General features: G+C 39.9%; 1 protein-coding gene across 2 annotated transcripts; it reads left to right on the top strand.

Moving 5' to 3' along the window:
• The first annotated feature begins 958 nt into the window (after positions 1-958).
• On the top strand, positions 959-26,841 carry LOC110947879 (glutamate receptor ionotropic, kainate 1). 2 transcript variants are annotated; one of them, XM_051957760.1, is made up of 16 exons: positions 959-1,406; positions 9,572-9,739; positions 9,856-10,113; positions 13,687-13,868; positions 14,417-14,470; positions 14,842-15,015; positions 15,949-16,092; positions 22,202-22,309; positions 22,896-22,937; positions 23,310-23,423; positions 23,516-23,719; positions 23,806-24,029; positions 24,438-24,556; positions 24,716-24,933; positions 25,463-25,688; positions 25,810-26,841. In XM_051957760.1, exons 1-16 carry the CDS (start codon positions 1,316-1,318, stop codon positions 26,097-26,099), a joined length of 2,616 nt encoding a protein of 871 aa, XP_051813720.1. In that variant the 5' UTR covers positions 959-1,315; the 3' UTR covers positions 26,100-26,841. The 2 variants fall into 2 exon arrangements, with proteins under 2 accessions (XP_051813720.1, XP_022044894.2); XM_022189202.2 differs by lacking the exon at positions 22,896-22,937 and having other exon boundaries at positions 960-1,406.
• The last annotated feature ends 903 nt before the right edge of the window (positions 26,842-27,744 follow it).

Here is a 27,744-nt window from a genome sequence, read left to right as displayed (position 1 = left end):
AAAGCAAAGTGGGTTAGGGTAACATGAACACACTTTATTTAACTACAAGACTGTGTCAGAAAAACGGTTAGAGGTAGTTAATCTTCAAGGGAGCGTCACCGACCAGTTTGAAGATGAGATTTGCATTTCCATCAGGACTGGAGCAAAGATTTAATCATTCCTCGGTGTACCAAAGCAAAGACGTTGTCGAGGTCGAATGCTGCCAGATTTGAAGTTAATCTTCAGGACGTATCCATGTTTGCGGATCAGCGGCTTGCCTGTGCCCTCAATTGAGCGCCTGTATGGCAGAGATGTTGAGCTGTGTGAAGTCAGCCAAGAGAACAGCGAGTGAAATGAGAAGTGAGGCAAGCTGGATTTCACAATAAAACCACTAAAATCGGGGGTAATTTCAACAGCAATGGATGGAGAAGGGCAGAAGGACTCACCTAAACACTTAAAGATTTTGACTAAAACCGTAGAAAAATAAAATTATAAGCGACGAACTTGTTAAAAAATATAAATAATAATACATATAAACAAATGGCAAGGTTGTGTTGGACCCTTGGTACTTTATGTAATTTAATTAAAAGTACAGTGATGAGGTCTAAAGTAAACATAGCCCTAATGAAAAATATTGGTAATTTTACTTTTTTGTCACTAGAAAATGACGTAATATCACTGCCAAGTGCAATAATATTATCTTGATGAAACTGTGCAATACACTGACAATGAGGAGTATCTGTTTATTCACGCTGCTTCCAGTTTATTTTATCTATGCGAGTTGGTGAGTCTATTTATCATTTTATCGTACACTTCTACTCTTTTTTGTACCACTGAGAAGAGTTGCTCTAAAATTCTGCTGTAAGGCTGTGCATTGACAATAAAGATATATTAATTTTTGACTGCAAAATTTAACTGGCACCATCTTTATTCCTTTACTTTGAAAGCTGTAACCAGAAACAGTTTTCTATTCTTGCAAACTTGGCAGCAGGAGCACTGTGCACGGTCCTCCTCCTCAGTTGCAGCCTATAATTCAAGTGTGCACCGGGAAAAACATGATAAGAAGGATGTCTGTACAGTGAATATGGGAAGAAAACCCTTATTGGCACATAAAGGACCATAGAATGGGAAAACCGGAAGTCTTTTGATCACTGACAACTGCGAGTGGAGTGTGTGTTTTTGTTGTTGTTGTTTTTTTCTCATCACAATGTGTGAGGGATGGATGTGGGTCGGATATCAGTTTATTTTTGTTACGGATACAAGAACTGGCAAAGTATCAGCATGAATTACTGAGGGCAAGAAAATTGATATCAATGTTAAATTTGCCTCTGGAGGAATGACCATGGTGAAAAGGAAGGGACTGTTGTTTTCCCTGCTGTACTTTATGGCAGAGTTTTGGCTCACTTCACAGCAAGTCCTGAGAATTGGTAAGTGCTGAAAGTGTTCAGTTTTTTATGTCATAACTGTCATTGTTCACTCATCGGCTGTATTATTATTTGAACCCATAATTATGCATATTGGGTTCCAGCTCATTTCTCATTGGGATTAATAATATTATATATCTATAATTTAAAAGATTTTTTGTGTCTTTTATCACGATGTGTGGCATTTTAAAACTCTCCCAGTGCCTATAGAGCATCTTGCTGTGTTTCGTCTTGAGGATTAATTAATATCCTTCACACAGACAGCGAGGAGATTGTGCACAGAGATGTCATGCAACAATGTCCACTCAGTAATTGTGCAGCTCAGTTAATGTAAATGGCTACAGAAAACCCTTTAACTTGTGGCATCCTCAACCAAAATTCACTTTTAAATCCCTTTAATGTTACTACAGACAGTCAATGCAGTGTGCTACCTGGCACTCAAAGCGCACTGTGTACGTGTTTTAGGTGTGAAATGTTTGATCTGTCATTGTGTCACTCATGTTGCTGAATCTTGTGATCATAGAATTAGCGTAAGTAGAAAACTGCATTTCCATTTGTTGTGATGTTTGCACAGTATCCTTATACGTTTCCCCCACTGGATTATTTTTTTTCTTCTTTTTCCTAAGGGAGGAACTGAGGACAGAGTAGTGGATTGTTCAAATGAAACAACTGTATTGGTTTTTATCAAAATCATGTTAATCCACTTTGGTTGGCCAGTGCCTCAGTCTCTCTCTCTGCTCCTTCCACGTTGACAGCACAAACCAGAAGGAGATGGGTGATTAAGTTGGCCTACTGCTGCATCTGAAAGCATGTACTGTTGGCATAATGGTGTCTCTGGCACACAGCAACGTGAAATGGATATGGCGCTAAAGAATAAAGAGTGGGCAGTGAAACTTTGTTATAGCTGGCTTCTTTCCTTTCTTACATACTCAAGTTGTTTAAGGCCTTGGTGCAATGGCAAATGACATCTGTGATTGTGGATCTGAGTCCAAAACTATCCGCTAAGCTTTTAAGAGCCAACAAGAATTTGACTTTCAACTTCACTCTGCACTTGTAATTAAGCAAACCAAACTCTTGCTCCAAGTATCCCCCTTTGATCTCTGATGTAATTCTGCAACAATGAGCCGGTGTTGCTTGCAAATTAATTCTTTGTGGCTGTTTGCTCCTCCGCCATTGGCTAGCCACTGTTCCTCTCATGGGTTAGAAGATTGCATCACAAAAATCACATTTTTAAATGTAGGCCTCAGGACTCTGTTCTGTTTAACGCCTACAGCAACTCTATATTTTTCAGAATTTCTTAAGACTTCACCAGTTTAATAAATGTGGCGCTGCATAACTTTAAAGGCTAATAGGCCGATGCCACCTCCTGGTTTCTTCTGTCCTGATCTGTGCTCTATATTGTTAATCTCTCTCAATCATCTATCACTCTCCAAGGCCACCTAATCTTTGTCATTCTCTTCCTGACCCGCACACATCATAATCTCTCCCATATGGTGTGTGGCTTGGCTCAATTAACATTTCTCTGTCTTGGCAAGTGTTGGCATCAGATTGTGACTGGCTTTCACTCTCACACTGGGGTTGGTAATAATGGTAAATCTTCTCCCCCAAGCCCTTAAACAACTAACACTAATCTTCTTTATGCAGAAAGTCTCTTCCCCAAATATGGTACTTAAGCAGTGACCAAATCTCATCATTGGGGAGAGCACAGAATCAACAGCTTGTGGCTTGGATTCCACTATATTTTCCTGTTTATTGCATTTCTCTTCTCTCTATAGCTTGTACACTTCATGTTCGGGTGATATCTGATGTATTTATGGTTTATATAGAATTTTCATTTTCCTGTTTCACGGTCTTGAATATTAGTTGTGTTTTCTAGATGTTCTCATGCAGAACAGAATTCTGGTTTTAATTCAGATTAAATGTTTTGGTGGTGGCTCGCTAGCAGCTACCCTTTAAACAGAGAAACCTCAGTGCTCCACATCAAACGAACATAGTAGACTGGTTAGGACCTCCTCATTCATTCACAGTCTGGCATTGGCCCAGGTTGGAGTGGTGCTGCTGGTGGTGTTGTTGGGGTGGGGGGTGGGAGGTCTCATTGGGTACTGGCCCAGGATGGGGAGAGGGAAGACAGCACAACACTACGTCATTGTGTTCCGCTGCCTTAAAAGACTCTCCTTCATCTGATAATTGCATAGAATCACAAAAACAGATTAAAATCATGGGCGAAAGATCAGTTTCTTAAAGTTATCCGTCGGGTCTCCGGATTAAAAAAGGTCAGTCAAGCTGCCTAAACCTGAACCATGTTATTTTTCTTGATCTCAGCAGCGAAGGGGAGGAACAGAAGTCTATAAAAAGCACAGCCTAAGGGTTTATCAGTATTTGCCTGCAGCACAAGCAGAATCTTTTGTGTTTGCGCCCTCCTAGTATGCATCACCCCACAGCATTGTCTGGCCTATTAAAGACGAGATGGAAGTTCAGTGATCCTGTAAATTACACTGGAACTAAATTAATGCCAGCTATAACACAAAAAAAATCATTCATACTGTTTGAATTACATTAATCATGAGGCTATGATGAAAAACAGTAAACTCTGCAGAGTTTAAATCACAGATAGAATGAAGGAAACTTTATACCCGCAAAAGAAGCTTGCTATTAATTTGCAGGCATTGATTGTTTATCTCATTTTATTTCACGTGAATGCTGGCATTCTTAAATGATAACGAGTGAAAGTTATTTAGAAGAAAACTTGTCTCGTGATGTCTGCTCTAATTTCTGGGGTTAAACCTGCATGTCATTGTTCAAACTTGTAATTACTCAGTTCTAAATTATCCTTGGCAGGTCATACCTTCTTGTCTCTTTGTTTACTTGCTTGCTAATAGCCTATTTTGGGAGTGCATTGATCCATGTGTCATTCGCAAGCAGACAGAGTTGGATTGTTATTTGCTATTTTATCTGTATCATAGTGAAAACAGATCGCATTGACAGTGTTGGTTGGTCCTAATCCATGAAATGTAAAAACGCTGAATATGAAGATGCGCTGAGCCATGATCCTCTGACCCAATTTGGAGTTAGACTCCAAAAGTAGCCACTGCGCGCTGAGGTTTAAAAGCTTGTGTTTGGGCAGGTTTGTTTACAGGCCACAGCGTTGTGCTGCAAAAGCCAAACAAGATCAATTTCTTTCAAGATATTAATTTATTCCCTACATATCCTAATCTTATTTTGCTATTAATATAATTTTACAAATCACTGATAGCATCACCATGTCATATATCTAGTTTTGCATGTCCTAAATATGAATTATTGTACAAAAATCTCAGTATAGAATGGCAAATATGTTCCATTCAGTATTTTTGTCAGAATTCTTTAAATAACAAATTTAAGACCTACTAATTAAAAATATTTATGTAACATACAATAAAACTATGAATATTGAAGAAAAAATGATTTTTTTTAAAAACTCAAATGTCAATAACAATATCATCTGGGCTCCGATGTGAAGCATAGATGACCTGAACATTTGCACTGGTTTGGATCTGTTGATGTGATGAAAAGGTTTCCGATCAGACAAACAGATAGAGATGAAATATTGTACCGAGCTGGAGGCAAAGCTTGTTGATTTTCAGACATTTTACATAATTCCTAGACTGTTTGTGCAACCTAATAAAAGTCTGACGGCGTCTTTACCTTTCTTCGTGGACATCAGTGTTGACTCAGTCTTATTGGACCACGGTCGTTGGAGCCTGGGGCAGAGAGAAACTTAATTATTTTTCTGGTGATATGAGCATCGTGTTTTGTGAAGTCTTTTAATTGAAACTGCTTTGACTCAATTTTCAAGCACATGAATGTATAAGTTCATTTGAAATCAGTTTTCCACAAGTGAAGTGGAATACTGCTGCTGATGCCTGTGTGGCTGATGGTGGTCAGCGGTCTAATAATAATAGTGACCATCAGCTTCAGTGCTCTGCTGCACAATAGCCAGCGAACAGATTCATCATCAACCTTTGCTGTGGTGATAATGTGCATTATCCTAAGAGCTCAGCTACTTGAAACAGTCTAAATATTTCCTAGTGGTGTTTTGCTGTTGTGAACCAGCACTGATTGCTTGAACCAGCTGAATGAGAACAAACATGCTGCTCCCCCGGGTCGCTCTCTGGAAACTGAAAAACTCATTATACTTTAAACTAAAAATTTAAGATTTTATCTCAGGTGGAAATTAAGGCAGAGATGATGTGATTTCTTTCACTGTGCTTTTCCACAAAGCTTCAAAAAGAGGAAATGAATACGTAACAGTACAATAAAATAGATATTATATTTGTCTTTTAGCGGCTATAAAAGTTATGTGGGTGCAGCTCATTTTAAAATATAAAAGCTTCACCAAATCCATGTCCGGTTGTGCACAGTTGTCACGCTGACATGTAGGTGGGCATTACTACTGCTGGACAGCTGCTAAAATGTCCATTTTTATTTATTCATAGCTGGAGCTACTGAAGGATTATCAATGAGGTTACATTAATTTCTTGCTGGAGGATTTGTTTTTTTTAAACTGAGCCTTATTGTACTCATATATATTTAAATATTGACTTTACAGGCTATCCACTTTATTTCAGCCTTAGGTTTTTATTATTCACTTTCGGCTCATTTGTATTTTTATGAATGCACAGATATATACAGTACATTTGGCAATGTTTTAACATTTAATAAAGAGTTTTAATTGGAGGTCAACTACAAAAAAAATGTAAATGCTGCAGCTAATTTTGCTTCTCATAGATGGGACCATCTATTTTCACAACCGTATGATGCTACTTGGACTTGTTGCTCAATCCCTAACACAGTTGATGACATTTGCCTCAGCCTCTGCACTTTAAGCAAACCAGCTGGTCAAATTTTACTGTTTTTTTTCCTGTTTTAGATTAGAAGCACATTGAGAGAAAAAGTCCTATCAAAGACAGACAGATGGAATACATTTCCTTGATAATTTAAGGACAGGTTATTGTATTTTTCTCTCAGAATTTTATATTCCAGTGGATAGAATTAAGCACTTTAACAGGTCCCAGCAGCTGCTCACTGAGGCTTGGTGACCATAATTAGGATTGGCACTTTCAAGCATGCTTTTAGTGACCAGGGAGTCCAGACAAGGCTCTCTCAGTTTGGGGTTTGAGGCTATGCAACACCAAAGAAAAAGGTCATTCACAATCAAGGTCTCAAGGGGAGCTTCTTAAAGGCCTTTTCTCCTTCCAAATCAATCACAATTTCACAGGCAATTCTTCAAAGACTGTTAGAGAGTGCAATGACCTATTGCCATCTGTAGCCTCAGTGTTGAAGTGAGGTCATGTGCAAACTCTTGCAGCATTTAAATGGCATCTTTATTATTTGGGCTCTCGGTTAATATAATCATTGATTAACAGTTTTGCAAATGCCGCAGCTTTTAAAAGGGTTTTTTTCAGTCTTTGTTTTGCTGTTAAGAAAAAAATCACATGAATATGGTAAACTTGGAAGCAGCTTATTTTTTTTTAGGATAAAGAAACTTCCTCCCTCTAACTGTTCAGCACCGGCCTTGTGCGTGTGTGTCAGTTTAGTGAGCACAAACATTTAGCCCTGAATGTATTATTTCAGAAATCCTATCGCAGAAGGCCCAGATGTTTTAAATGATTTACATTTGAAAGGCTTGAGCAAAAACCGCCAAGCAGGCCCATTTTCAGGGATAAGGACGCTGAGTCTCACACGCCTGCCCTACATGCAGGTAGCAACAATCCAGTGACAATCCACCACTTTTCTGGCCTTAATCCTGATGTGTTCCATGCTTTGCTTTATGTAACTGAAATGTAAAACACTATCTGTTGCGCTCGTGCCTAGCTGGAGTAATATATATATATATATATATATATCCATACTGCCAGCTGTGGCATGCTAGAGCCGCCGTCTTTCTGGAGCAGCAGGGGACGGATTAAGAGTTGGATGGTTTTCAGCAGGATCTTCTCAACTCTGAAACAACGCCCTCCTCTCTGAGGCCCCGGGCACACAGCTACTAGAGGCGAACAGTGACAATTTAAATGAGAAATGTAACTTGAAATTAACTTTCAAAAGCACTGGCTCTAGCATTTATGACTTGAAGAAGGAAAGCGAAATCATGTAGTTAGAACGTTCAGCGAAGTGGAAATGGAAGCACATCATCTCAGCAGTGCATGTTGGTTTATATTATTTGCATCTGTCATTCTTTCCCAATAAAGGTTGTTACTGTAGAACCCCATTAAGTGCCTTTTCAGTGACTTTAACATTTTTTAAACGTTTAAACGTTCTTTTGCACATTGGTGTCCTTATTTTTTTTCTTCAATGTAACATGGGTGACCTACTGGATACCTTGAATTTCCCTGAGAGGACGAATAAAGTATCGATCCATCCATCTATCTATCTATCTATCTATCTGAAGACAAATGTTTACATCTCTGTTGTCCTACATGTAGAAATATGTTTTGGTAAACCATGAATGACAGAATATTGCAAAGAAGCTGACATGCAAACTGCCTAAATCTCAACAAGTCATCATCCAAACCTCCAACACACTCCATTAAAGTAGAAAAAAATTATATGTAAATGTAGCAAAGTAACCCTGTCGCTTGCTTGCTTGTGTCTATAAGTGTAGCTTTAACGGGGAGCTGAGTAACTGACTTATCAATTGTCAGAAGAATAACTGATAATCATGAAACTTTTAAAACTTTTTCATGCAGAAATGCTAAGAATTTCCTGCTTCTTGCTTCTGAAATGTGAGCATTTGCTCTTTTATGTAATTGCAAATGGGTTACTTTCTGAATTTTCAACTGAAAGACAAAAAAAACTAATATGGTGACGGCCAATATACAAAATCTATCAAGTAACTGATCATGAAAATTGTTATTTATAACTCTACTTGTACAGAAACATGAGCAATAACTTCTACAAAACACCATGGCGAAGTTGTTTTTGCTGTTTTTAGGTCCAAGTTGCTATACGATGCATTGCACGGCTGGGGATTAAGCTTATTTTAGTAAATGAAAAATGTTTAATCTTACAATATACATTTTTTAACATGACAGCCACTGATTAAAGCATCATTTAGCTTCGCCTTTTCCTTCTGTCCCCGTGGAAGGTAAAGGAACGATGAAGCAGCTGACACCTCAGAGGTCAGCTTTGCATGTTCATTGGGTTTTATATGCGTTTCTGTGACTTTCAGATGCTGTGTTGTACACTTAAAGCAACGCATTTCACAGGAATTCAATATCACAGATGCTGGTATGAGATTTACAGAATCTTCAGCAAAAAAGAAAAAGGTCTGGAAAGTTTTAATACCCAAGTGTTTGTACCTGAGTAAACTAAAGACGACATCTAATCAGCTAAAAAGAAATGTAGACAAGAAAAGTGAGTAAATGGGAACGTAGAGAGTCAAACATCTGAGAATGTGTTTTAATCCCAGACAGTGGTTTATGCTGGGAGTGTTCTGGCAGCCGGAGCAGAAACACTTCGCCTTTGACCTCTTTACAGCACATTACATTATGTTTTGGGGCTTGATTATGTGATGCTGTAAATCCAAAGCCTGTGGCTACATATATAAGTATGATTTCACTGAAGGTGACTGTGGTCGAGAGCAGTAAATTGAAAAAGTCTGCAAATACGAGTGCAGCTGTTTTTGTGTTGAATTGGAGTGAATTATCATTATTTCTAATTCAGGGGGCAAAGAAAGGGTAGGAGATGCTTTTAAACACCAGCCACTGTAATGTATCGCTGCACACGGTAACCTCCTGGGTGTTTTATCTGTGTAGCTGCTCTGTAATGAAGTGAATGTGTGGCATGTCTTCCTAACCAAATCATCCCACGCTCCTGTAAAAGCCATTGTGTCAGCTTGTGGAATTCTGGCAATGTAAATAGGCTGAAGTCAGTAAAGGTCGAGCTTTTATCTGAATTAGATTAAATTCTGTCATCTAAACCAGGTCCCTTAGTAGCATTACGTGATAGAAGTACGCAGGAAATTGGGCCACATTATGCAACTGTGAGAATTCCGTTGTGGTAACCTTCAAAGTTGAACAGACGTCGCACTGAATGTGAATATCAGCAGCACACGGAGCAATCCAAACGACAGCTCCTCTGCTATTGCCTGGATAACGCTCTCCCCATCCCTGTTTGTGCTCTTCTTGCAGGGGGCATCTTTGAGACGCTTGAAAATGAGCCCATTAGTGTTGAAGAACTGGCCTTTAAATTCGCTGTAACCAACATAAACAGGAACCGGACCTTAATGCCAAACACCACATTGACCTATGACATCCAGAGAATAAACCTATTTGACAGTTTCGAGGCCTCCAGAAGAGGTAAACGCCGTCTCATTTCACTCTGAAAGCCTTCTCAGAATCACTGACAGAGATTGGTGGTAGCTCCTGTTGGTCATTTGTTATTTTCTCCCCCACTTTCTCTTTCATTCCTTCAGCCTGCGACCAGTTGGCGCTGGGAGTTGGGGCTGTGTTTGGCCCCTCGCACAGCTCATCTGTCAGCGCGGTCCAGTCTATTTGTAACGCCCTGGAAGTCCCTCACATCCAGACACGCTGGAAACATCCCTCAGTGGACAACAAGGACAGCTTCTACATTAACCTCTATCCTGAATATGCCTCTATAAGCAGAGCTGTGCTGGACATAGTGCAGTTCTACAAGTGGAAGACAGTCACTGTGGTCTATGAGGACGCAACTGGTGAGTCGAGATGAGATTTATTGACACAATATATGTTCTGAGGATCCCAAGGGGGGGATTCAGGCTACCATGGCAGAGAAACAGACTCATTTCACCGCATATGTCTGTACAATTTCACATTTCTGGGAGACATGAACAAGTGCAGGTTTCCCCCCCGAGACAATAAAGACTATCCATCTATGTAATAGTGCAATCAAAGCCATGACATGACAGCTGAAGTAGCTGAAACGAAACAATCACTGTTTATATAAGTTCAAACGACGAGGCGCTCAGGTCCTACCGGCCTGCTCAGTGTTATTTGATCTTATAATATAGCAAGAAAATCCAAGTGTAACACATTCAAAGGGAGCCGTAATGAGAAAACATCCTGATTACACAGTGAAGCTGAAGTTCTTGAAAAGGGAGGTTAGCCTCAAAGAAAGGTGAGGTTCTTGAGAAATAAAAATACAAAAATCAATCTACATCCAACCTCCTCATTTAAACTCTCAGTCACATAAACACACAGTTTAAAAATAAAATAATGTCCCTACAGCTGCAGCTAATTAGCTTTCTCGTACCCTCATTTAGTGTTTCTGTTGTTAAAGAACAGAGGTGATGTACGTTGGGTTTTTGTTAGTACTTTTTCAAACGAGGGGGGTTGTTTTACACCTTTCTTCCTAATAAAATAGATAAAATGATCCAAATTATACCCTAAATTGGCTGATGTATTGCTAAAATGGTGCCAAAATTAGATGATTAATCAATGCCAGCACACAAAAACTTGACTTCAATAACTATGATAATTGTTGACTTCATGGGTTTCCCACTGAGCATCCAAATTCAACTGCAACTGTACACAGACACAAAAGATCACACTGTGCTAAATAATACAACAGCACCATGTTGGACCTGAAGGCCAGCCCGCAACAAGTACAACCTGAACATCTGTTTTGTTGTGCAGGTGGAGAACCTCAGCGGGGGGCTACAGTCCACCAGAATCACAACAGCAACACTTTTACTTTGAATAAACAACAATAAAAAAAACACAAATAGCAGTATAATCAGGCAGCTGGGTGCCAAAAAGTGCTGTAAATTATAAAAAATTCATATAATACTGCCATTTTCCATAAATAAAAAGCCTTAGATAGATGGGAGGGAGGCTATCTCTGCCAAAACAAACATCCCAACATTGCATTACTCTGCAAAAACAGAGGTAAAGGAGGTTTCTTACCTTTATAGGAGCTTCTTCTTTGGATTTTGGTTTAATTACTCACCCAAAATTTCTGGTAACTGGGATGTTCAATCATGCTTCTGGCTGACATAAAGAATCAGGTGGATAATTCCTGCCACGAAACAGAATCATTTGTTTAAGGACAGCGTCCAAACTGTAGCAAATTTCTGTCAGCAGGTGTGTGTGCCTCTTGCACCTGATCCTCTGACTTCATTCCCATAAACAGGGGACATCCAGCAAACTTAACTCACTCGTTGATGCTAATTATGTTTGACTGGAAAAACTCCCAGCAGCAATCGTGGAACATCACAGCGTCAACACACCTAAATAACATGCCAACAATACAAAAATTAGGCCCTCCTACATCCCCTTTCAGCGCAACATCGCAATTAAAGTGCCCGATTTAAACGTTTTATTTTGAAAAATGGCGCCGGATATATCATCTTATATTATTGGCGCTAACTTTATGTTGCCTTAACTCACCGCTAGAAGACAGTAAAGAGGATTTTCTAATTGTGACAACGATAAACATTTACAATCACAAAAAACAAAACTGAGAAAATGGAGAAAATAGCGTTAATCGGCGCCGTTAAAACGGACACAGAGGTGGGTAGGAACATAAATATAAAAACAGATAAACGTGAGTTTCTAATTATAGTATTTTCTTTTGCTCCCTGAGGTTAGCTAAGCTTAGTTAGCTTATTTAGTTAGCTGGTTGGTTTTGTTTATCCCTGGTAGGAATAGTTATTAAACACTGTGCTGAATGTAGGCATTATTTTTTTAAAACAATTTAAAACACTTTTTCTGGTAAGCGAGGTGATGGTGGATTTAATTTAATCTGCGTCTGATACATTCATTTAGCTTAAAGAGTATTTCACAACATGTTCACACTTTCGTAAATTTCCAAATATGTAGCTATAGTACAAAACCGAGCGTTAGTGAGAAAATATAAAAATGAAGTTTCAATATTATAAAATTTGAATATATTAAACAATGACATAGAAACGTACCTGTTTTAAGCTCAGTGATCGCAGGTAGCGCTATAGTTAACACATGTGTGCTGCCCTCGTGTGGACATATTGTGAAATTGCAACCACTACAAGTAAAAACACCGGCAGTGCAGACAAGAATCGTTTCCGGCAAGTAATTTCAAAATATAGCGATAAAACCGACGCATTCAGAAACTTTCATTTTTTAAAAAAAAATGAACTAACATTGCTTGTTTGTTCTTTACTGGTCACAGCAGCAGTGTTTTATCTACTACAATAAATGTTGCCTAATTATTAGCTTTTTTAAAAACAGGATTTAAACTAGGAACCTTGCTAGCTGGCTAGATTAAATTAATTAATTGTGTTCTGCTGAGTCCCTTTCTACTTTTAAGAGACAATTGAAGACTCAGTTGTTCAGAGAACACCTAGGCACTTAATCCGACTCCACCTTAGGGGTAGAATAAGTCAGGTGGTCCAAAACCCAGCACTTATTTAGTGCTGACAAAGTTGGAAAAAAAGAGAGGGGGGGGGAGTTGGCAATTCTTCTGCAACTTGATGGCAACACCTTTGACCAATCGCACTTTTGCACTTACTACAGGTTTTTCCTGATGTCTGAATTCTTGCTTGTGTTGTACGTCGCTTAGGACAAAAGCGTCTGCTAAATGAAATTGTAGAATTGTAGAGTCTGTTCCTTTATGCTAGCTAAGCTAGTTAGCCAACTTAGTACTGAGCTTGTTTTATTAGTAGGTAAAAAGCTGAAGCAGATATTTTGGATGATTTGTCCATCCAGCACATAAATAGTTAATAAATATTGTATTGAATTGTAAAAAACTGAGCCCTTCATTATTTAAATTGAGATCAAAACAATAATTTTGTTTGTAAATAGTTATTACAGCTGCCATGAAACTGCTTGTGCCAATTGCTAAGTGTGATGTTAGCAACAAAATATTAAAATAAAATGACCAAAACTGTGTTTAAGCTGTCAGAATTGACATACAACAAAGTTTCTCTCTATTGCGCTGCTTGTTATGATGTGACAACAGAGAAATGTCGACACAGTGGGGCTCAAATAAGATGACAGGTTTGTTGTTAAATGCCGTTTTTTGGTCTTATACTAAATTGCACTTCCTGATTAAATTAATTAGAGGTTGAGACTCACATGCAATTACTGAAGCAAATAGATTTTTTAAAAATCCAATACAATGAAAGCACAATCAAAAACTTCCTGTGCCCTAATTACTGTTTTTGCTGCACGACTCCATAAATAAACAGTTTATTTGGCATAATGGATAGTTAAATGCCTCATCAGCGTTGGTTTATTGCAAGCAGGTGATTACTGTGTTTAACCACGGTCTTCTCGTCGTTAAATTTAAGGACTGATTCGTTTGCAAGAGCTGATCAAAGCTCCATCTAGATACAGCATCAAAATCAAGATCCGCCAGCTGCCGACTGGAAGCAAAGACGCCCGTCCTCTGCTGAAGGAGATGAAGAAAGGGAAGGAGTTCTACGTTATCTTCGACTGCTCCTACCAAACATCAGCTGATGTCCTCAAGCAGGTGAATAACACATCTACCAGCTTGCAGGAACACTGTTCACAGGTCAATATGGTGGAGTATTCACTCATAACTCGACACGTTAAATGCACGTCTGTGAGAAATCCAACGTGGAATTTTTCAATGGAGAATAGTCAGTCTTATTCAGGCTTCCCTACACTGCTCTTTGATTTAATATTCACTACGTGCAAGATTAGTCAAATTCTATCCCCTTCAGAAATCCTATGTTCATTTCCAAATCCAAGCAGAGCCTATTCCAGAGCCAGACGTACACGTTTAGAAACCAAAAGCTGCACAGAAGATTAATTGGCGACAGCGTGCTAAGACAAGCAAATTGTGCCGTGCGCTAACTTTGGATAGCTGTTAATGCAAACAATACAAAGTGAGGCAATTCAGAAAAATGGAGCGAATGCCTAATTTGCAGGAGTCCCGGGGCGGGGTTGTAGATATGGTTGGTTGGTCTTCGGGGACGAGGCGATTATTCATTCTGACTGGAGCAAAAATTCCAGTGGGAGGGAAAACACTGAAATAATATCTCTCACCCTGTTTAGATTCTGTCCATGGGGATGATGACTGAATATTACCACTTCTTCTTCACTACGCTGGTAAGAAAATCACCTTGTTAGCATGTCTTATTCTCACACATGAGAGATGTTTGTATAGTATGAGGACAAGAGCTTGGGAAACCTGATAGAAATGCATGCTGCCTCAGTTAAGTGTGCTTTTAAATTCTAGGTGTGTGTTCACCTAGAGATTCTGTCAGGCAAATATTATGCAGATGAACTCAAACATCTGTGGTTTGTTTTATAATTAGATTGTTGGATGTTTTCACTGCCCTTGGCATAATTTCATGCTATTCTGTTGTATACCTCTCCTCTCTTTTAATCTAATGTCCTTTTTCTCCTTGCTCTGTGAGGCACGTCTACATTTAAGTCTTTTAAAAATGGAATCCCATTAGTTTTTTGTTTCTCTACAGGACCTGTTCGCCCTCGACCTGGAGCCGTACCGCTACAGCGGCGTCAACATGACGGGCTTCCGACTGCTCAACATAGACAATCCTCAGGTGGCCTCGGTGGTGGAGAGGTGGGCCATGGAGCGACTTCAAGCTCCCGCCAAAGCCGAGACCGGAATGATGGAGGGGATGATGACGGTGAGTTTGCTTTTTGACCTCTTCCCTTCACTTCTCGTGTTAAAGGTTTACCGAGTTCAAGAACGGTGTGTGGCGATGTTATCAAGCCTGCTCAGTTTTATTTATGTAGTCCAACATCACAAATCTGCCTCAGAGGGCTTCAGGATGTGGGCAGCATAAGACACCGTCAGGCTGCAGACCATAAAGTTCCTTTAAATGGAAATAAAAATGGAAGAAACCTCAACTGAGAAGGGAACCCTCTTCCTGCATGCACAGATATGTGACAGATGAAGCTTTGCAGCACAGACAGCCAAGTATTGATTTAAAACATGAAGAAGAACGGCGTCTTCTCTGATGGTAATCTGATTGTCACATACTGTGAGGAGCATCATGCTAAACAGGCCACTAAAAGCCCATTAATTCAATATAAAGATAAATGATAAATTGAACATGCGCAGCCCACAAGCTCATCAGCCAAAAGACGTAAATCAAATTAAATTAAAACGTGATCTTTTTTGTGTGTTGTTAACTTTGCATGTCAACCTTAACCAAAAACTACAACTCAAGATGTAATTTAATCCTAAAAAGCCGAACATTATGTGCAAATGTTTAGACACAACTCTATTTTGGAAAGCCGCATGGCGTCTTTACGCGCATTTAATTGGATCTCAGAGTCAGAAAACAGAATCCACCACGGTGCTTTCTGATTGTGTGCGAATCAGAGAGCTGCTTTGAATAAAATTGCATGCCAAATTGTGCTCACACTGACTGATTGTGGTTGCTCGTTTGATTGATCTCTGAGGGGTTGGTAGAACCGGCGTTGTATTTTTGGCTCTGCTTTGAGAAACCACGCGGCGCCGTACGTGTGCAGCAATAGAGCCCCATGTGATAAGTACATGACATATGATCGGTGAGCCCCGGTGATGGATGATGATGGCCATGTTTCCCTTTCAGACTGAAGCGGCTCTGATGTACGATGCCGTCTACATGGTGGCTGCTGCCTCGCAACGCGCCTCCCAGATCACTGTCAGCTCCCTTCAGTGCCACCGTCACAAACCCTGGCGCTTTGGATCACGCTTCATGAGCATGCTCAAAGACGTGAGTTTGGTTTATTAATGTGCAACACCCGGCTCTTCCTCCATCTACCCAGCCACCCATTTGTTTCGGAGTTTCATATCTGGGTGTCATTTCCTTCAGTGCAAGAGCAGAAACAATAGAGTGAGGCGATCAGATCTGCTGAATGAGGAATGAATGGCAGGCGATTATATTCAAAATAGTTTTTTTCAGGATATAAAGGATTGATGCCGTGTGCCAGGATTTCTTAGACTGAAGAGGCTACTGTCCGTTTAAGAGATGCTGCTGTTTGTGTGAGTCTTCAATGCAAGAAGATTGAAATAATCAACACCGCTTGGAGACAGTACCTTAAAGCTGAAATTAAAATTCTCTTTGAATCCTTTGTGTTTATATTTGAAGGATGCCACGCTAAGTATCCTGTAGTTCACTTCTCACTCTGTTCAAAATGAAAAAAATAAAAAACCTGCATGAATTATTGATCAAACAGTCGATGAGACAAAAGCCGAACGAGACAAACTCTGTCAGCAAACACAGACAGTTTGAAAAACATGCTGTCTGTCTGATGACAATTATCCCTGTTTAATTGTGGAAGCAGACTTTCTCATCTCTGCTAAGATATATTCATTTGGATTTAATAGACTCTCTTGTTATACTGCTCCCTCTAATTAGACGTTTCTTTGACCAATGAGCTTTTTAGCTGCAAGTAGGGACAGAGTATTGACAGACGCAAACGCAGCCAAAGATCCCAGAGAGGAGAGTGGGAATAAATGAGTTCTTTTGCTGCACGGCCGCTGCACATATTGTTTGCAATTAGACTTTTGTTCAGTTTTTTTTTTTTTTTAATGGGAACACACTGGGGTTTAAAATGTGATTTTCTTGTCCTTCGTTGATGAACAGTATATTGCTTCACATTCTGTCTTCTACTTAATAAACATGACACCCTATACCTTCGCCAGCACTGCTTTCATTACAGTGCTTTAATTTAAAAAGACCAGACTGGTGTTTTCTTTCCGTGTGTGTAGCCCGTTTAAGGCAAAAAACAGATACATCACATGACCAGCCAGTGTTCTCACTACCAAACCATCTAGTTTTTCACTTAGTGGTGAGTACAGACGATCCGGCAGGAAACTAAAGGAAGATGTCTGGTACTGTATATACAAACATACACCAGCTAGAACATTAAAACCAGCTGTCAAATATTGTAAGTCCCTCTGACCAATCGAGGCATGAACTCCACAAGACCTTTGAAAATGTCCAGTGGTATCAGTAGCAGCAAAATGTCAGACGGGACCTCCATGGATTGGACTTTTTCCAGCGTATCCCACAAAAATTCGAGATTCTGAGGAATTTGGAGGCCGAGTCAACACCTTGAACTCTTAGTCATGTTCCTCTAATCGTTCCTGAACAATGTTTGCAGTGTGACAGGAAGCTTTATCCTCCTGAAATATTCCACTGGCTTCAGGGGATGTTGTTGCCATGAGGAGCATCAGCGGTCTGCAACAATATTTATGCAGAGGGAACCAGGAACCAAAGTGTCCCAGCAGAATATTGCTCAGAGCATCACGCTGCCTCCATCAACTCACCTTTTTCCCACAATGCATCCTGCTGCCATCTATTTCCAGGTAAACTCACACCTGGCTACCCACGTGATGTCAACAAATACATGATTCATCAGAACAGGCCACTTTTTTTCTCTTTTTTTTTCAGTTTTCAGCCACTTTAAGCCTGGACACTAGCCTAGCCGCGCTAGACAACCCACGTGAACGAATTTAATTCTTTGCCAGGGTGGGTCTAGTTACCCTCCATAAGGCTGGAGGCTGGATTCTCCTAAAACTGGCCGGACGAATCACCATGAAGTGTAGAGTCAGAAGGCAGGCGTAACTAAGTGACGACAGAGGCGTGACGATTCTGACAGAAACAACCGGCGCACAATAAACAGTTATCTTTCGACTCGACTTTGGCCACAGCCCTTAAAGATTTGAAGCTAAAATTCAACTTAAAAGATAAACAAAGGACGGCACTGAAGTGTTTCATTGAGAAGAAAGACGTATTTGGACTTATGCCGACGGGATATGGCAAATCCTTAATATACCAGTTGGCTCCGCTGGTTGGGAAGCTAATGGGACTTAGCCACAATCCGCCGGCGCTCTCGGAACTCCGTCAGCCTATTCGTTGCACTGATTGGTTGTATACCTGCCCAATTGCTGCAGAGTGATTTGAAAGACAACCTTTTAGCCCGCCTCCCTCCCTGTCAAGCGGCCTTGTGCCTTCAGAACATGGGTCTAGCGCGGCTAGGCTACCTGGACACACCTTTCTGTGTAACATCGTATTAAACTTGTGGTGCAGTAGCCTGTTAGTTTTTCAATTAGTTATCTTACTATGGTTTGTTGCTAATTTGTTCCTGTTGTCCCTGAACAGGTACAGAAAATGACATACATAAACACAAAACTTTAAAGGTCATCAGTTTGAGATAATAAATGAAAAATCTAAAAACAATAACTGAAAAGTAATCACTGGTGACGATAATTTTGTGCTGACTTCAGCCAGACTTTGAGGCTGGTTTTAAACACTGCAAAGCTTCCTGGATCTCTAATGTTTGCCCAGATTGATTAAAAAGCTGTCTTCCTGAGCTGAGGTACCCTACCTGCACTGCCACTACCTAGTTAGGCCACGTTTCCTCTAACAGGAGGGGGTGCAAGATTATGAATCGTTTTCTTTGTGGGATCAAACCACACAGGCCAGCATCAGCTACCACTGGGTATTGACCTCCTCTGCCTTGTCTCCAGTTCAGTGATTGTTCTTCTTTGGACAACTTCAGTTAGGTACAAACCACAGCACACCAGAAACACCCACAACACCTGCTGCTGACCCAGTTGTCTAGCCGTCCAGTTCTTGTGAAAGTCGCTCAGATACTGCTCATTATTCCTGCTTTTAACGCATGAACTTGAAGAACTGGCTGTCCCCTGCCTAATAAAGGCCACCTCTTGGCAGTTGCCACAGGAACGGAATAAGCAATCAGAATGGATTTCATTTCACCTTTCTTGGTTTTGATGTGGTGGCAGAATGGGGTACATGCTGAAGGAGCTGATTAGGAGGAGGTGCAGGTTTGTCAGCAGGTGATCTACTGGACCACCAGAGCAACAGCAGGGTCTGAAATTATGGGAGGAAATATTAAAAATTGATATTAGGGACAGATAGACATCGTGACTGGTGTCAGGTCATTTTTCATGGCACCAAAATCAAGCAGAGAGGTTTGAAACCTTCTTACATCTGTTACAGTGAACATCTTGTGTGTCCTTATTTTTTTTATCAGTTATCATTCCCTGCTTGAGATTCTTCAAAGCCTCATATTTTAATCATCATGTTGTCATGCATCACACTATCAAAGATAAATTGTGTGCTGCGGTGTAGTTCAGTGATGGTGTGTGTGTGTGTGTGTGTGTGTGTGTGTGTGTGTGTGTGTGTGTGTGTGTGTGTGTGTGTGTGTGTGTGTGTGTGTGCGCGCGCGTGTGTGTGTGTTTGCAGTGGAGCTGAGAGTGGTGTGCTTAATCTGACAAAGCTTTATTTGACAATTTTTGAACTTTTTCAATTTGATATTTGACAGGAACTCTGATTTGAAACATCCGCAGTGCTCACACACAACAAATATGTAACTTTGACAACAATCAAACCAATTGTGTGGATCAATTCTGGAAAGTAATTTGTAAGATTCTGCAAGTTGAGTTTGATCCCTTATAGAAACCAGGGTCTCACACGAAAACACCAACACACTGGAATTTTTAGCAGTAGCACAGTAGAATAGCAGAAAGTTCAATAGGTACAAACATGCAAAAGCACTAGTTTGTTCCTTAGAGAGTGTATTCTAAAATAGCAGCTATAAGCAAACAGTGTTGTCTGATGTGCCCTTGAGCAGGAGACTGAATCCAGGGTGCTGCTCTGTAGCTCAGCCTGCACTCGCCTCTTGCTGGGGGGGCAAAGTAAAATCAATGCTGCGTCACGTATTCCACACAGAAATTTAAATTCTATAGAGAAAGTTTCGTGTAGAACTCACAGTTTGAGAAAATGTGGTGCACTCTGATTGTTTTCCTAAAATGTACAGATGGACGTAGCAGTAGAGCATGATGGTTTTCTAATCTGATGTATAGAGGACAGGGAAGAAAATACTTTTGTCCTCGCCATTTCTCAAAATTTCTCTCTCTTATCTTCATCCATGTTCAGCTGTGGCGAGATTTCCGTGTTGTGTTTAAATCAATGTGAAGGTTCTTATCCTTTATGTCTACTGGATCCTCCCGTCCCACCAGATCCGTGTCATCACTGCATGTACAGTAATGACACCAGCACATGGTCGAGACTGAGACACTTTTGATTGGTGAGGATTTAAAAAGAGACTTAATCACAGAATAAATCTGGACTTATGGGTCGAGTCGCTCTCACGGATGTGAGCAATAAGGCTGTGTGAAGCGGTCTAATCAAACAGCAACTTCACCTAATGACACCCAGCAACATGTAGACGCTAAAGATCTGAAACGAATGTTCCTCAGGATGTGATCAAGTTTAAGCTTGAATCTTATAATTGCGCGTGCATTTCCATGTGAAATACTAGAATTAGTGAAGTGCATTTCTCTTCTGAATATAAAGCTATTGAAGCAGTGCAGTGCTTATGAATGACACTAGACTAGATTCTTTCTTAATCATGTTTTGTTTTGTTTCCTTTCTCACGTACTTATGGCTCTAGATACATTTGTTTTGGTTTATGACGATCGAATGGGCTCTTTTTCTCTTGCAAACTGACTGATGTAACTTTCTGTTTCGAGGCTGAAAGAACAAACTGATGAAACATCAAGGCTCAGTGTTGTTCGACATCTCTGAATACACCTGTAATTTATTTTAAAAAAAGAGATTTTGGACTATGTTTAACTGGAGTATTTTGTAGTGTCTAATACATGGTATAACGTGACACTAAATTACCTAAATTAGAGCGTTTCTGTGTGGTTTGTGCGAGATTTAGAGCAAAATGCTCCACAGAATTTGGTTTGTGCCCCAATAACACACAGCTAGGTGCACTAGTGTGAGCATCTTCTCCTGCACACAATACTTTGTTTTACATATTTGATGTATTTGGCTGTTGTTAATAATTTCTTTTCTCTGGAAAAACTGCAGTGCTTATTTTCCAACATAACAACGGTTTATTGCTGTTATGCTTACTCACAATAATCCACAAACCTTGTTGCGATCAGTTTTTATTGAGAACTACATTTATTATAGAGCATCAACCAAACTGTGTTATGTTTGTGCAGAGGGAATAAACTGTTCACAGGAAGTTGTATGGATTATCATAAGTAACCCAGTTTTCTCTGTGATATTATGTAAATGAGGAGCAGCGTGCTTTTGTCTCCTCACTTGAATCCTTTTCATCAATGTGTGATTAGATTATTTCTCATTAAGATGTAATGCAGTAGTCTTTAATGGGAAATTGTCTGTGTTTTAAGAATAAGATCTACCTTCTGCACTTGTTTCTAAGACGGTTTGATGTATGAGTTCTTTGTTTAGAGGTCAATTACCTCTAATGATCCTTTCAGTACACTTTAATTTACAGCCTGAAAAAGATGAAATCATGAAATATCACCTGCTGGATGTCTACAGATTTGCAGTAGGTGTATTGATTTGTAGATATGCAATCTTCCCATGAAGAAAGTGGCGTCTCAGCTTCCTCCGTCAGTGCAGAATTGAGATGCAGCTCATTTCCCTGAGCCCTCTGTAATAGAGATTTAACCTGACTGTTATTCGACTGAGCTCATTTCATTATCAAGTGATTTCAAATATCTCTGAGCGCCGCTGCCCACCCGCTGCTCTCCTCTCAGACAGAGGCCATGCCTGCCTGCTCCATTTACATCACTGTCCACGATGGTACAGACACAGAGACACTTAATATTTCCATTGAGGATCCAGCCAATGCAAAAATGTCCATTAAGATGCAGTTAGCCTTTGTCCATGTTCGGTGGTTAATGGAGAACTCATCAATTATTCATTTTTAGTAACTGTTTTCATCTTTTTTCCAGGCCTCTGCTGAATTTTGCATTAATTTATACTGAGAGAGTCATTGGTTGTGTTTTCTGCCCTCTTTTTGCCACAGGCACAATGGAACGGCTTGACGGGACAAATAATTATAAACAAGACAGACGGCCAGCGGAAAGAATTTGATTTAGATGTCATCAGCCTAAAGGAGGATGGCTTGGAGAAGGTGAACTGTCTGACCCCTGTCCATTCTGCCAGTACAGCCTGTTATGGTAGACTCTGAAGCGGAGCTGAACAGAGCAGGATGAGTGTAGACAAACAAAGCCACTGCTATTCACTGTAACCCAATTTTTTTCCCTCCGTAAAGTTGCAGAAAGATCACTTGTCTGTAAAACAATATACAGAATAATTTACTGAAAACTGCAGAAGTCTTGATATCTGGTGTCCTAATTATGCCTCAAAAAAGAAACTTTGAACTGTTTTGACATATTGCTCTTTCAAATAAGTTGTAGCTGTCTTTCTACGCGCCTAAGTTTGTGGATGTTGCTTTAATCACGTTGACAATGTTGCACTCAATTTTGGCAGGTCGTTAAGAAGCCTGTTATCTGTTAATGCTATCATCAGTACAAAGAAATTAAATTCAAGTTAACACTTTAGAAGAAGAAAAAATTAAATAGAAGTAAATACGAGCTGTTACGAGAGGAATTATTCCACATATTTGCCTTGAAGCCAGATTCACCATCATAGTTGGACTTAACATTTAATTTCAAGGCTCTGTGATTAAAATGCTTTCTCTTTATTACTTTTGCAAGACAACCGTGGGCAACAGCCGCCTGAATAAAGTGTGGAAAAAGGTCTGTACTTTAGCTGCCCTGGCAGACTAAAAGAACACTGACACCTACTAATTTACTCTACCTGATGCTCTCCATGAAGTCTCCCCTTGTCATACAAAAGGTTCAGGGACTGGTGGGAAGAAATGCTCCACATTTCTGTGCTGGATGTGACATTTTGACTTTATATGATATTGTGTTCGGTGCTCCTCTTCTTTTCCCTTCCACGGCTCTCCCATCTCTGTTCTATCATTGTAGTTTTATAGCTTCCTGGTATTTGTTTCGTTTCCCTTCTTTGCATTATGAATACTTTTTTGACCATGTGAAGAGCACCAAGGCAACGGGTCCTTGATGTTTCAAGTCCGTGTGCTTATATGGATGTTTTATTCTTCACAGATTGGTGTGTGGAACTCGCAGACGGGCCTTAATTTATCAGAAATCAACAAAGACTCATCCACAAATGTTACAGACTCAATGGCCAATAGGACTCTCGTTGTCACTACTATTCTGGTATGAAGTTAAAATCATTACCACTGAGCATTTGATCATGAGGTCTTAGTACTATTAGACAATACTAATAAGCCTTTGGTGTATTTTTCCAGGAAAACCCTTATGTTATGTATAAGAAATCTGACAAACCGCTGTATGGAAACGACCGATTCGAAGGTTACTGCCTCGACCTGCTCAAAGAGCTCTCCAACATTTTGGGCTTCTCCTACGAGGTAAAGCTGGTGTCAGACGGCAAATATGGAGCACAGAATGACAAGGGGGAATGGAACGGCATGGTGCGAGAGCTCATTGATCACGTAAGTAGTGAGCAATCAATCTTATTGTGAGACAAAAGACGTTTTGGTGATTTGCGATAGCAGACTGTGCTTTTGTTCTGCACCAGGTGGCTGACCTTGCTGTGGCCCCGCTTACTATTACATATGTGAGGGAAAAGGTGATCGATTTCTCCAAACCGTTCATGACACTGGGAATCAGCATCCTCTACCACAAACCCAACGGCACCAATCCAGGAGTGTTTTCCTTCCTCAACCCGCTCTCTCCTGATATCTGGATGTATGTGTTGCTGGCGTGTCTCGGTGTCAGCTGTGTGCTGTTTGTCATTGCTAGGTAAACTTACAAATCTCACTAAACTGGCCACTTAGCAGCCAAAACGTTACCATATAGGCACCACTTACTACACATTAGATGAGTTCCTTGGTTTAAAAACCACAGATGTTGCCGTGTTTTTATAAAAAGTGAATGCAAAAAAATGGACTTAAGAATTAGCTTATTATAACTGGTTGCACTTGAATCAATGTCGCTTAGTATGTCGTTTAGTTAAAGACATTTAATAATTAACTTTTTCCTCTTGTATACAAAAAATAATTTGGATTTATGAATAGTCACCCCCTTAGTTCATGTACAGAGAGGCTTTCGTTAAGATTTTTTCTTTGGTATTTGACCTGAATATGGTGTTACAGTCATTGTATTTTCTTTAATATTATTGTGACATGAAGTTCAATTGATCACCTTCAGGTTTACTCCCTATGAGTGGTACAACCCTCACCCCTGCAACCCAGACTCAGATGTGGTTGAAAACAACTTCACTCTAATAAACAGTGTCTGGTTTGGAGTTGGAGCACTTATGCAGCAAGGTATGTGTGCTACTGCGTACTACTGTCTATATGATGCTACTTTTTCCATCCATCTGTGTACTTTAGTTTGTGGTATTAGTTTGATAACTGTAGATGTCACTGTTTCATGATATGTTGGATTCTAGAACTGATAATGTACCTTTTGTTGTTGCCTTACAGGATCTGAACTGATGCCTAAGGCCCTCTCTACAAGGATAGTTGGTGGAATATGGTGGTTCTTTACACTAATTATAATCTCCTCATACACTGCCAACTTGGCTGCCTTCCTCACTGTAGAGAGAATGGACTCACCAATTGACTCTGCGGATGACTTGGCCAAACAAACCAAAATCGAGTACGGTGCTGTAAGAGATGGCTCCACCATGACCTTTTTTAAGGTAACCATCTTCCTACTTATCAGTGAATAGGCAAGTAAAACTAAATCAGTGGGGAAGGGATGCAAACATAACTTCTGATTTCAGTTTGCTGGGCAGGTTTTACCCTTGAGCATCAGTCCTCAGTCATATGCAGCCTGATGGCTTGGCAGTAAATTGAGTTTGGTCAAAAAGGGTTAAAGGTTAGCATCTTAGAAACTTCGTCATTCATCAGTTTAGCAAGAACATGCGGGCAGCAGTTCCATAAAAATTTCTAGGATTTATCGTTTTACCTTCAGCACAGCCAGCAGTTTATCTGAATGCATGGTAAAAATGAAATAAACCTGAGCAGATTCATGCTCACTAGTCAAATCTCATGTCCTGCCATGCATGTGAGTGATAGCGTCAGTCAACAGATAGTCTACACATACTGCTTCATTTTAAATCTTACAACCTAGCTCCGAACATGTATCAGACATCATCTGTTCTGTTTATAGCTCTGTTATTTGTTGTTGTGTTGACATCTGACATACATCCGGATCTGATTCAACAGAAATCTAAGATCTCAACTTATGAGAAAATGTGGGCATTCATGAGCAGCAGGAAAAACACGGCGTTGGTGAAAAACAACCGCGAGGGGATTCAGAGGGTCCTCACCACAGATTACGCTCTTCTGATGGAGTCAACCAGCATCGAGTACATCAGCCAGCGCAACTGCAACCTCACACAGATTGGAGGCTTGATAGATTCAAAGGGCTATGGTGTGGGAACTCCAATTGGTAAGAGAGATGAGTAACAAGCTATGCATTAATAATGACAAACAATGAATGCTACCTGGCCATCTACCGCACAACAAATCCAAATATTTCATCACTGTAATGTTTGTGTTTCATGCTGTAGGATCCCCGTACAGAGACAAAGTCACCATCGCCATCTTGCAGCTTCAGGAAGAAGGGAAGCTGCACATGATGAAGGAGAAATGGTGGAGAGGAAATGGTTGTCCAGAAGAGGACAGCAAAGAGGCCAGCGCCCTGGGTGTGGAGAATATAGGGGGAATCTTTATAGTGTTGGCTGCCGGACTAGTCCTCTCAGTCTTTGTAGCAATTGGAGAGTTTATTTACAAATCCAGAAAAAACTTGGACATTGAGGAGGTGAGTGTCGGCCAGTGCGAATGGCACAACAAGTATTAACTCGTTAGGGGACTCGATCTAAGACTGTTATGAACCTACTGCACATTTGTGTTGTCATTGTCATCACAGGATTACAGTAATCACTGGGCCAGTAAAAAAAAAAAGAAGTCTGAATGTGTTGAACTGCATTGTTACAATCAAAACAAATAAGTTTTTAATGCAGAGTTTTGTGTTTTTAGTAGTTTTTATATAGAGCACACAAACATTTTAGTCATGACTGGAGGAGTCCATTAGAAACCCTTTTTATGACAGATGGTGGTTGAATTCTGACATTATGACACCTGACCATCTTGGCCTTGCTGTTTTTTTGCAAAAACATTATAACATTGTTTTGTGTGAAAGAAATGTCATTGTCATGCCATGATAATGTGGGCAAGTGGTGGTATCTTTTCAGGAATGACTGTCATGTTAATTTCAGTAACTGCAACAGGTTTGAGAGGATTCTCTTATGAATTGTTTGCCATTTTCATAATTACAGCGCACAGAAACACAACTGCACTGCTCACCACTTTTTGTATGTAGTCATGTATGTCAAAAATCTTTGGATTTATTCAGTAACAGTTGTTTCCAATTTGTTAATGAATGAGTGCTCCCTCAAGATTTTAATCATCAAGTTGCTTAATGTCTGTACTTTTTTTTTTTTTTTTTGCTTTTTGTATCATATGAAGTTTATGAACATGCATGTTTAAGTTTCTTCATGTTGAAATTGTTTCAGAATGACTAAAGTTATGTGAGAACATTACATCTGGTAACCTTTACTTTTTGATTGTTTTGGTTTTGATCACTCCTGACCCTGCATGCGCAACCTTTTCCTTTATTGGATGGAGACATTTCAGACATTTGATTTGATCCACAAAATTTGGAGGTGTCATCAAGAAGATCAGAGGTGGTGTAAAACTAGTATTTCTTTCATACTATAGCAGTCCCTTTTTTCACATTTGATTGTAATTCCTTTACGTTCTCAGTCAAACATTTGTTTGGCTGTTTCTGGGGAACTATTTTCTTAGGATGATATGATTCTTATGTTATCAGAGAGGTGGGGCTATGGGTTCAGTAACTTCGGGTTTTCTTGTTATTGTTGTTAGACTGCACTGTAGAAAACCAACTTTATTACAGATATTATTTTTATATGCGTGCATACTAAACTGTGTACCTCCAAGCTTGTATTTTTGGCATATAAACATGTTGCTTGCATTGTTACCTTCAGAATAACAAACTATTCTCATTTGCAAATCACTTGTACCACATTAATTCAGCATTGCCATAATGCAGTGTGTCCAGCTATGAATTTAAAACCACTGGTTAAAATGGTTTACCAATGCACAGAATGCAAAGTGTCGGAAGATGGCCTGTGGATTTAATGTTAAAGTGGCTGAACACATTCCACAGACTGCAGCAGTAGCTTCTTGCCTCTCTGAATAACATTTCTCTTCTCTTGCTTTAAACTCTGATCAGACCTTTCAGCACTTGACTCAGGTTTAGCCTTTTAGATAACATACTTATCAGGCAGTGGATTGTAAACACATATAACATACTCCTGGTTTGAAATCACAGGGGGCACTGTCACATAGATTAGAGAATTTTGCAGATGCAATGAAGCCTTTCTTGCTCCAAATCCGACACTGAGCCCTGCTTGTTTTGTCAC

Source organism: Acanthochromis polyacanthus, chromosome 13, assembly GCF_021347895.1.
Source record: "Acanthochromis polyacanthus isolate Apoly-LR-REF ecotype Palm Island chromosome 13, KAUST_Apoly_ChrSc, whole genome shotgun sequence".
In the NCBI taxonomy this organism is placed as follows: Eukaryota; Metazoa; Chordata; class Actinopteri; family Pomacentridae; genus Acanthochromis; species Acanthochromis polyacanthus.
The sequence above is the reverse complement of the archived record's forward strand: the minus strand, read 5'-3'. Positions and strand labels throughout refer to the sequence as shown.

Coding starts and splice junctions, on each gene's coding strand:
- LOC110947879 (XM_051957760.1), top strand. CDS start 1,316: ATGACCATGGTGAAAAGGAAGGGACTGTTGTTTTCCCTGCTGTACTTT. Junction 14,471..14,841: donor ACTTCTTCTTCACTACGCTG/GTAAGAAAATCA, acceptor GTTTCTCTACAG/GACCTGTTCGCCCTCGACCT. Junction 24,557..24,715: donor TGGAGCACTTATGCAGCAAG/GTATGTGTGCTA, acceptor GTTGCCTTACAG/GATCTGAACTGATGCCTAAG.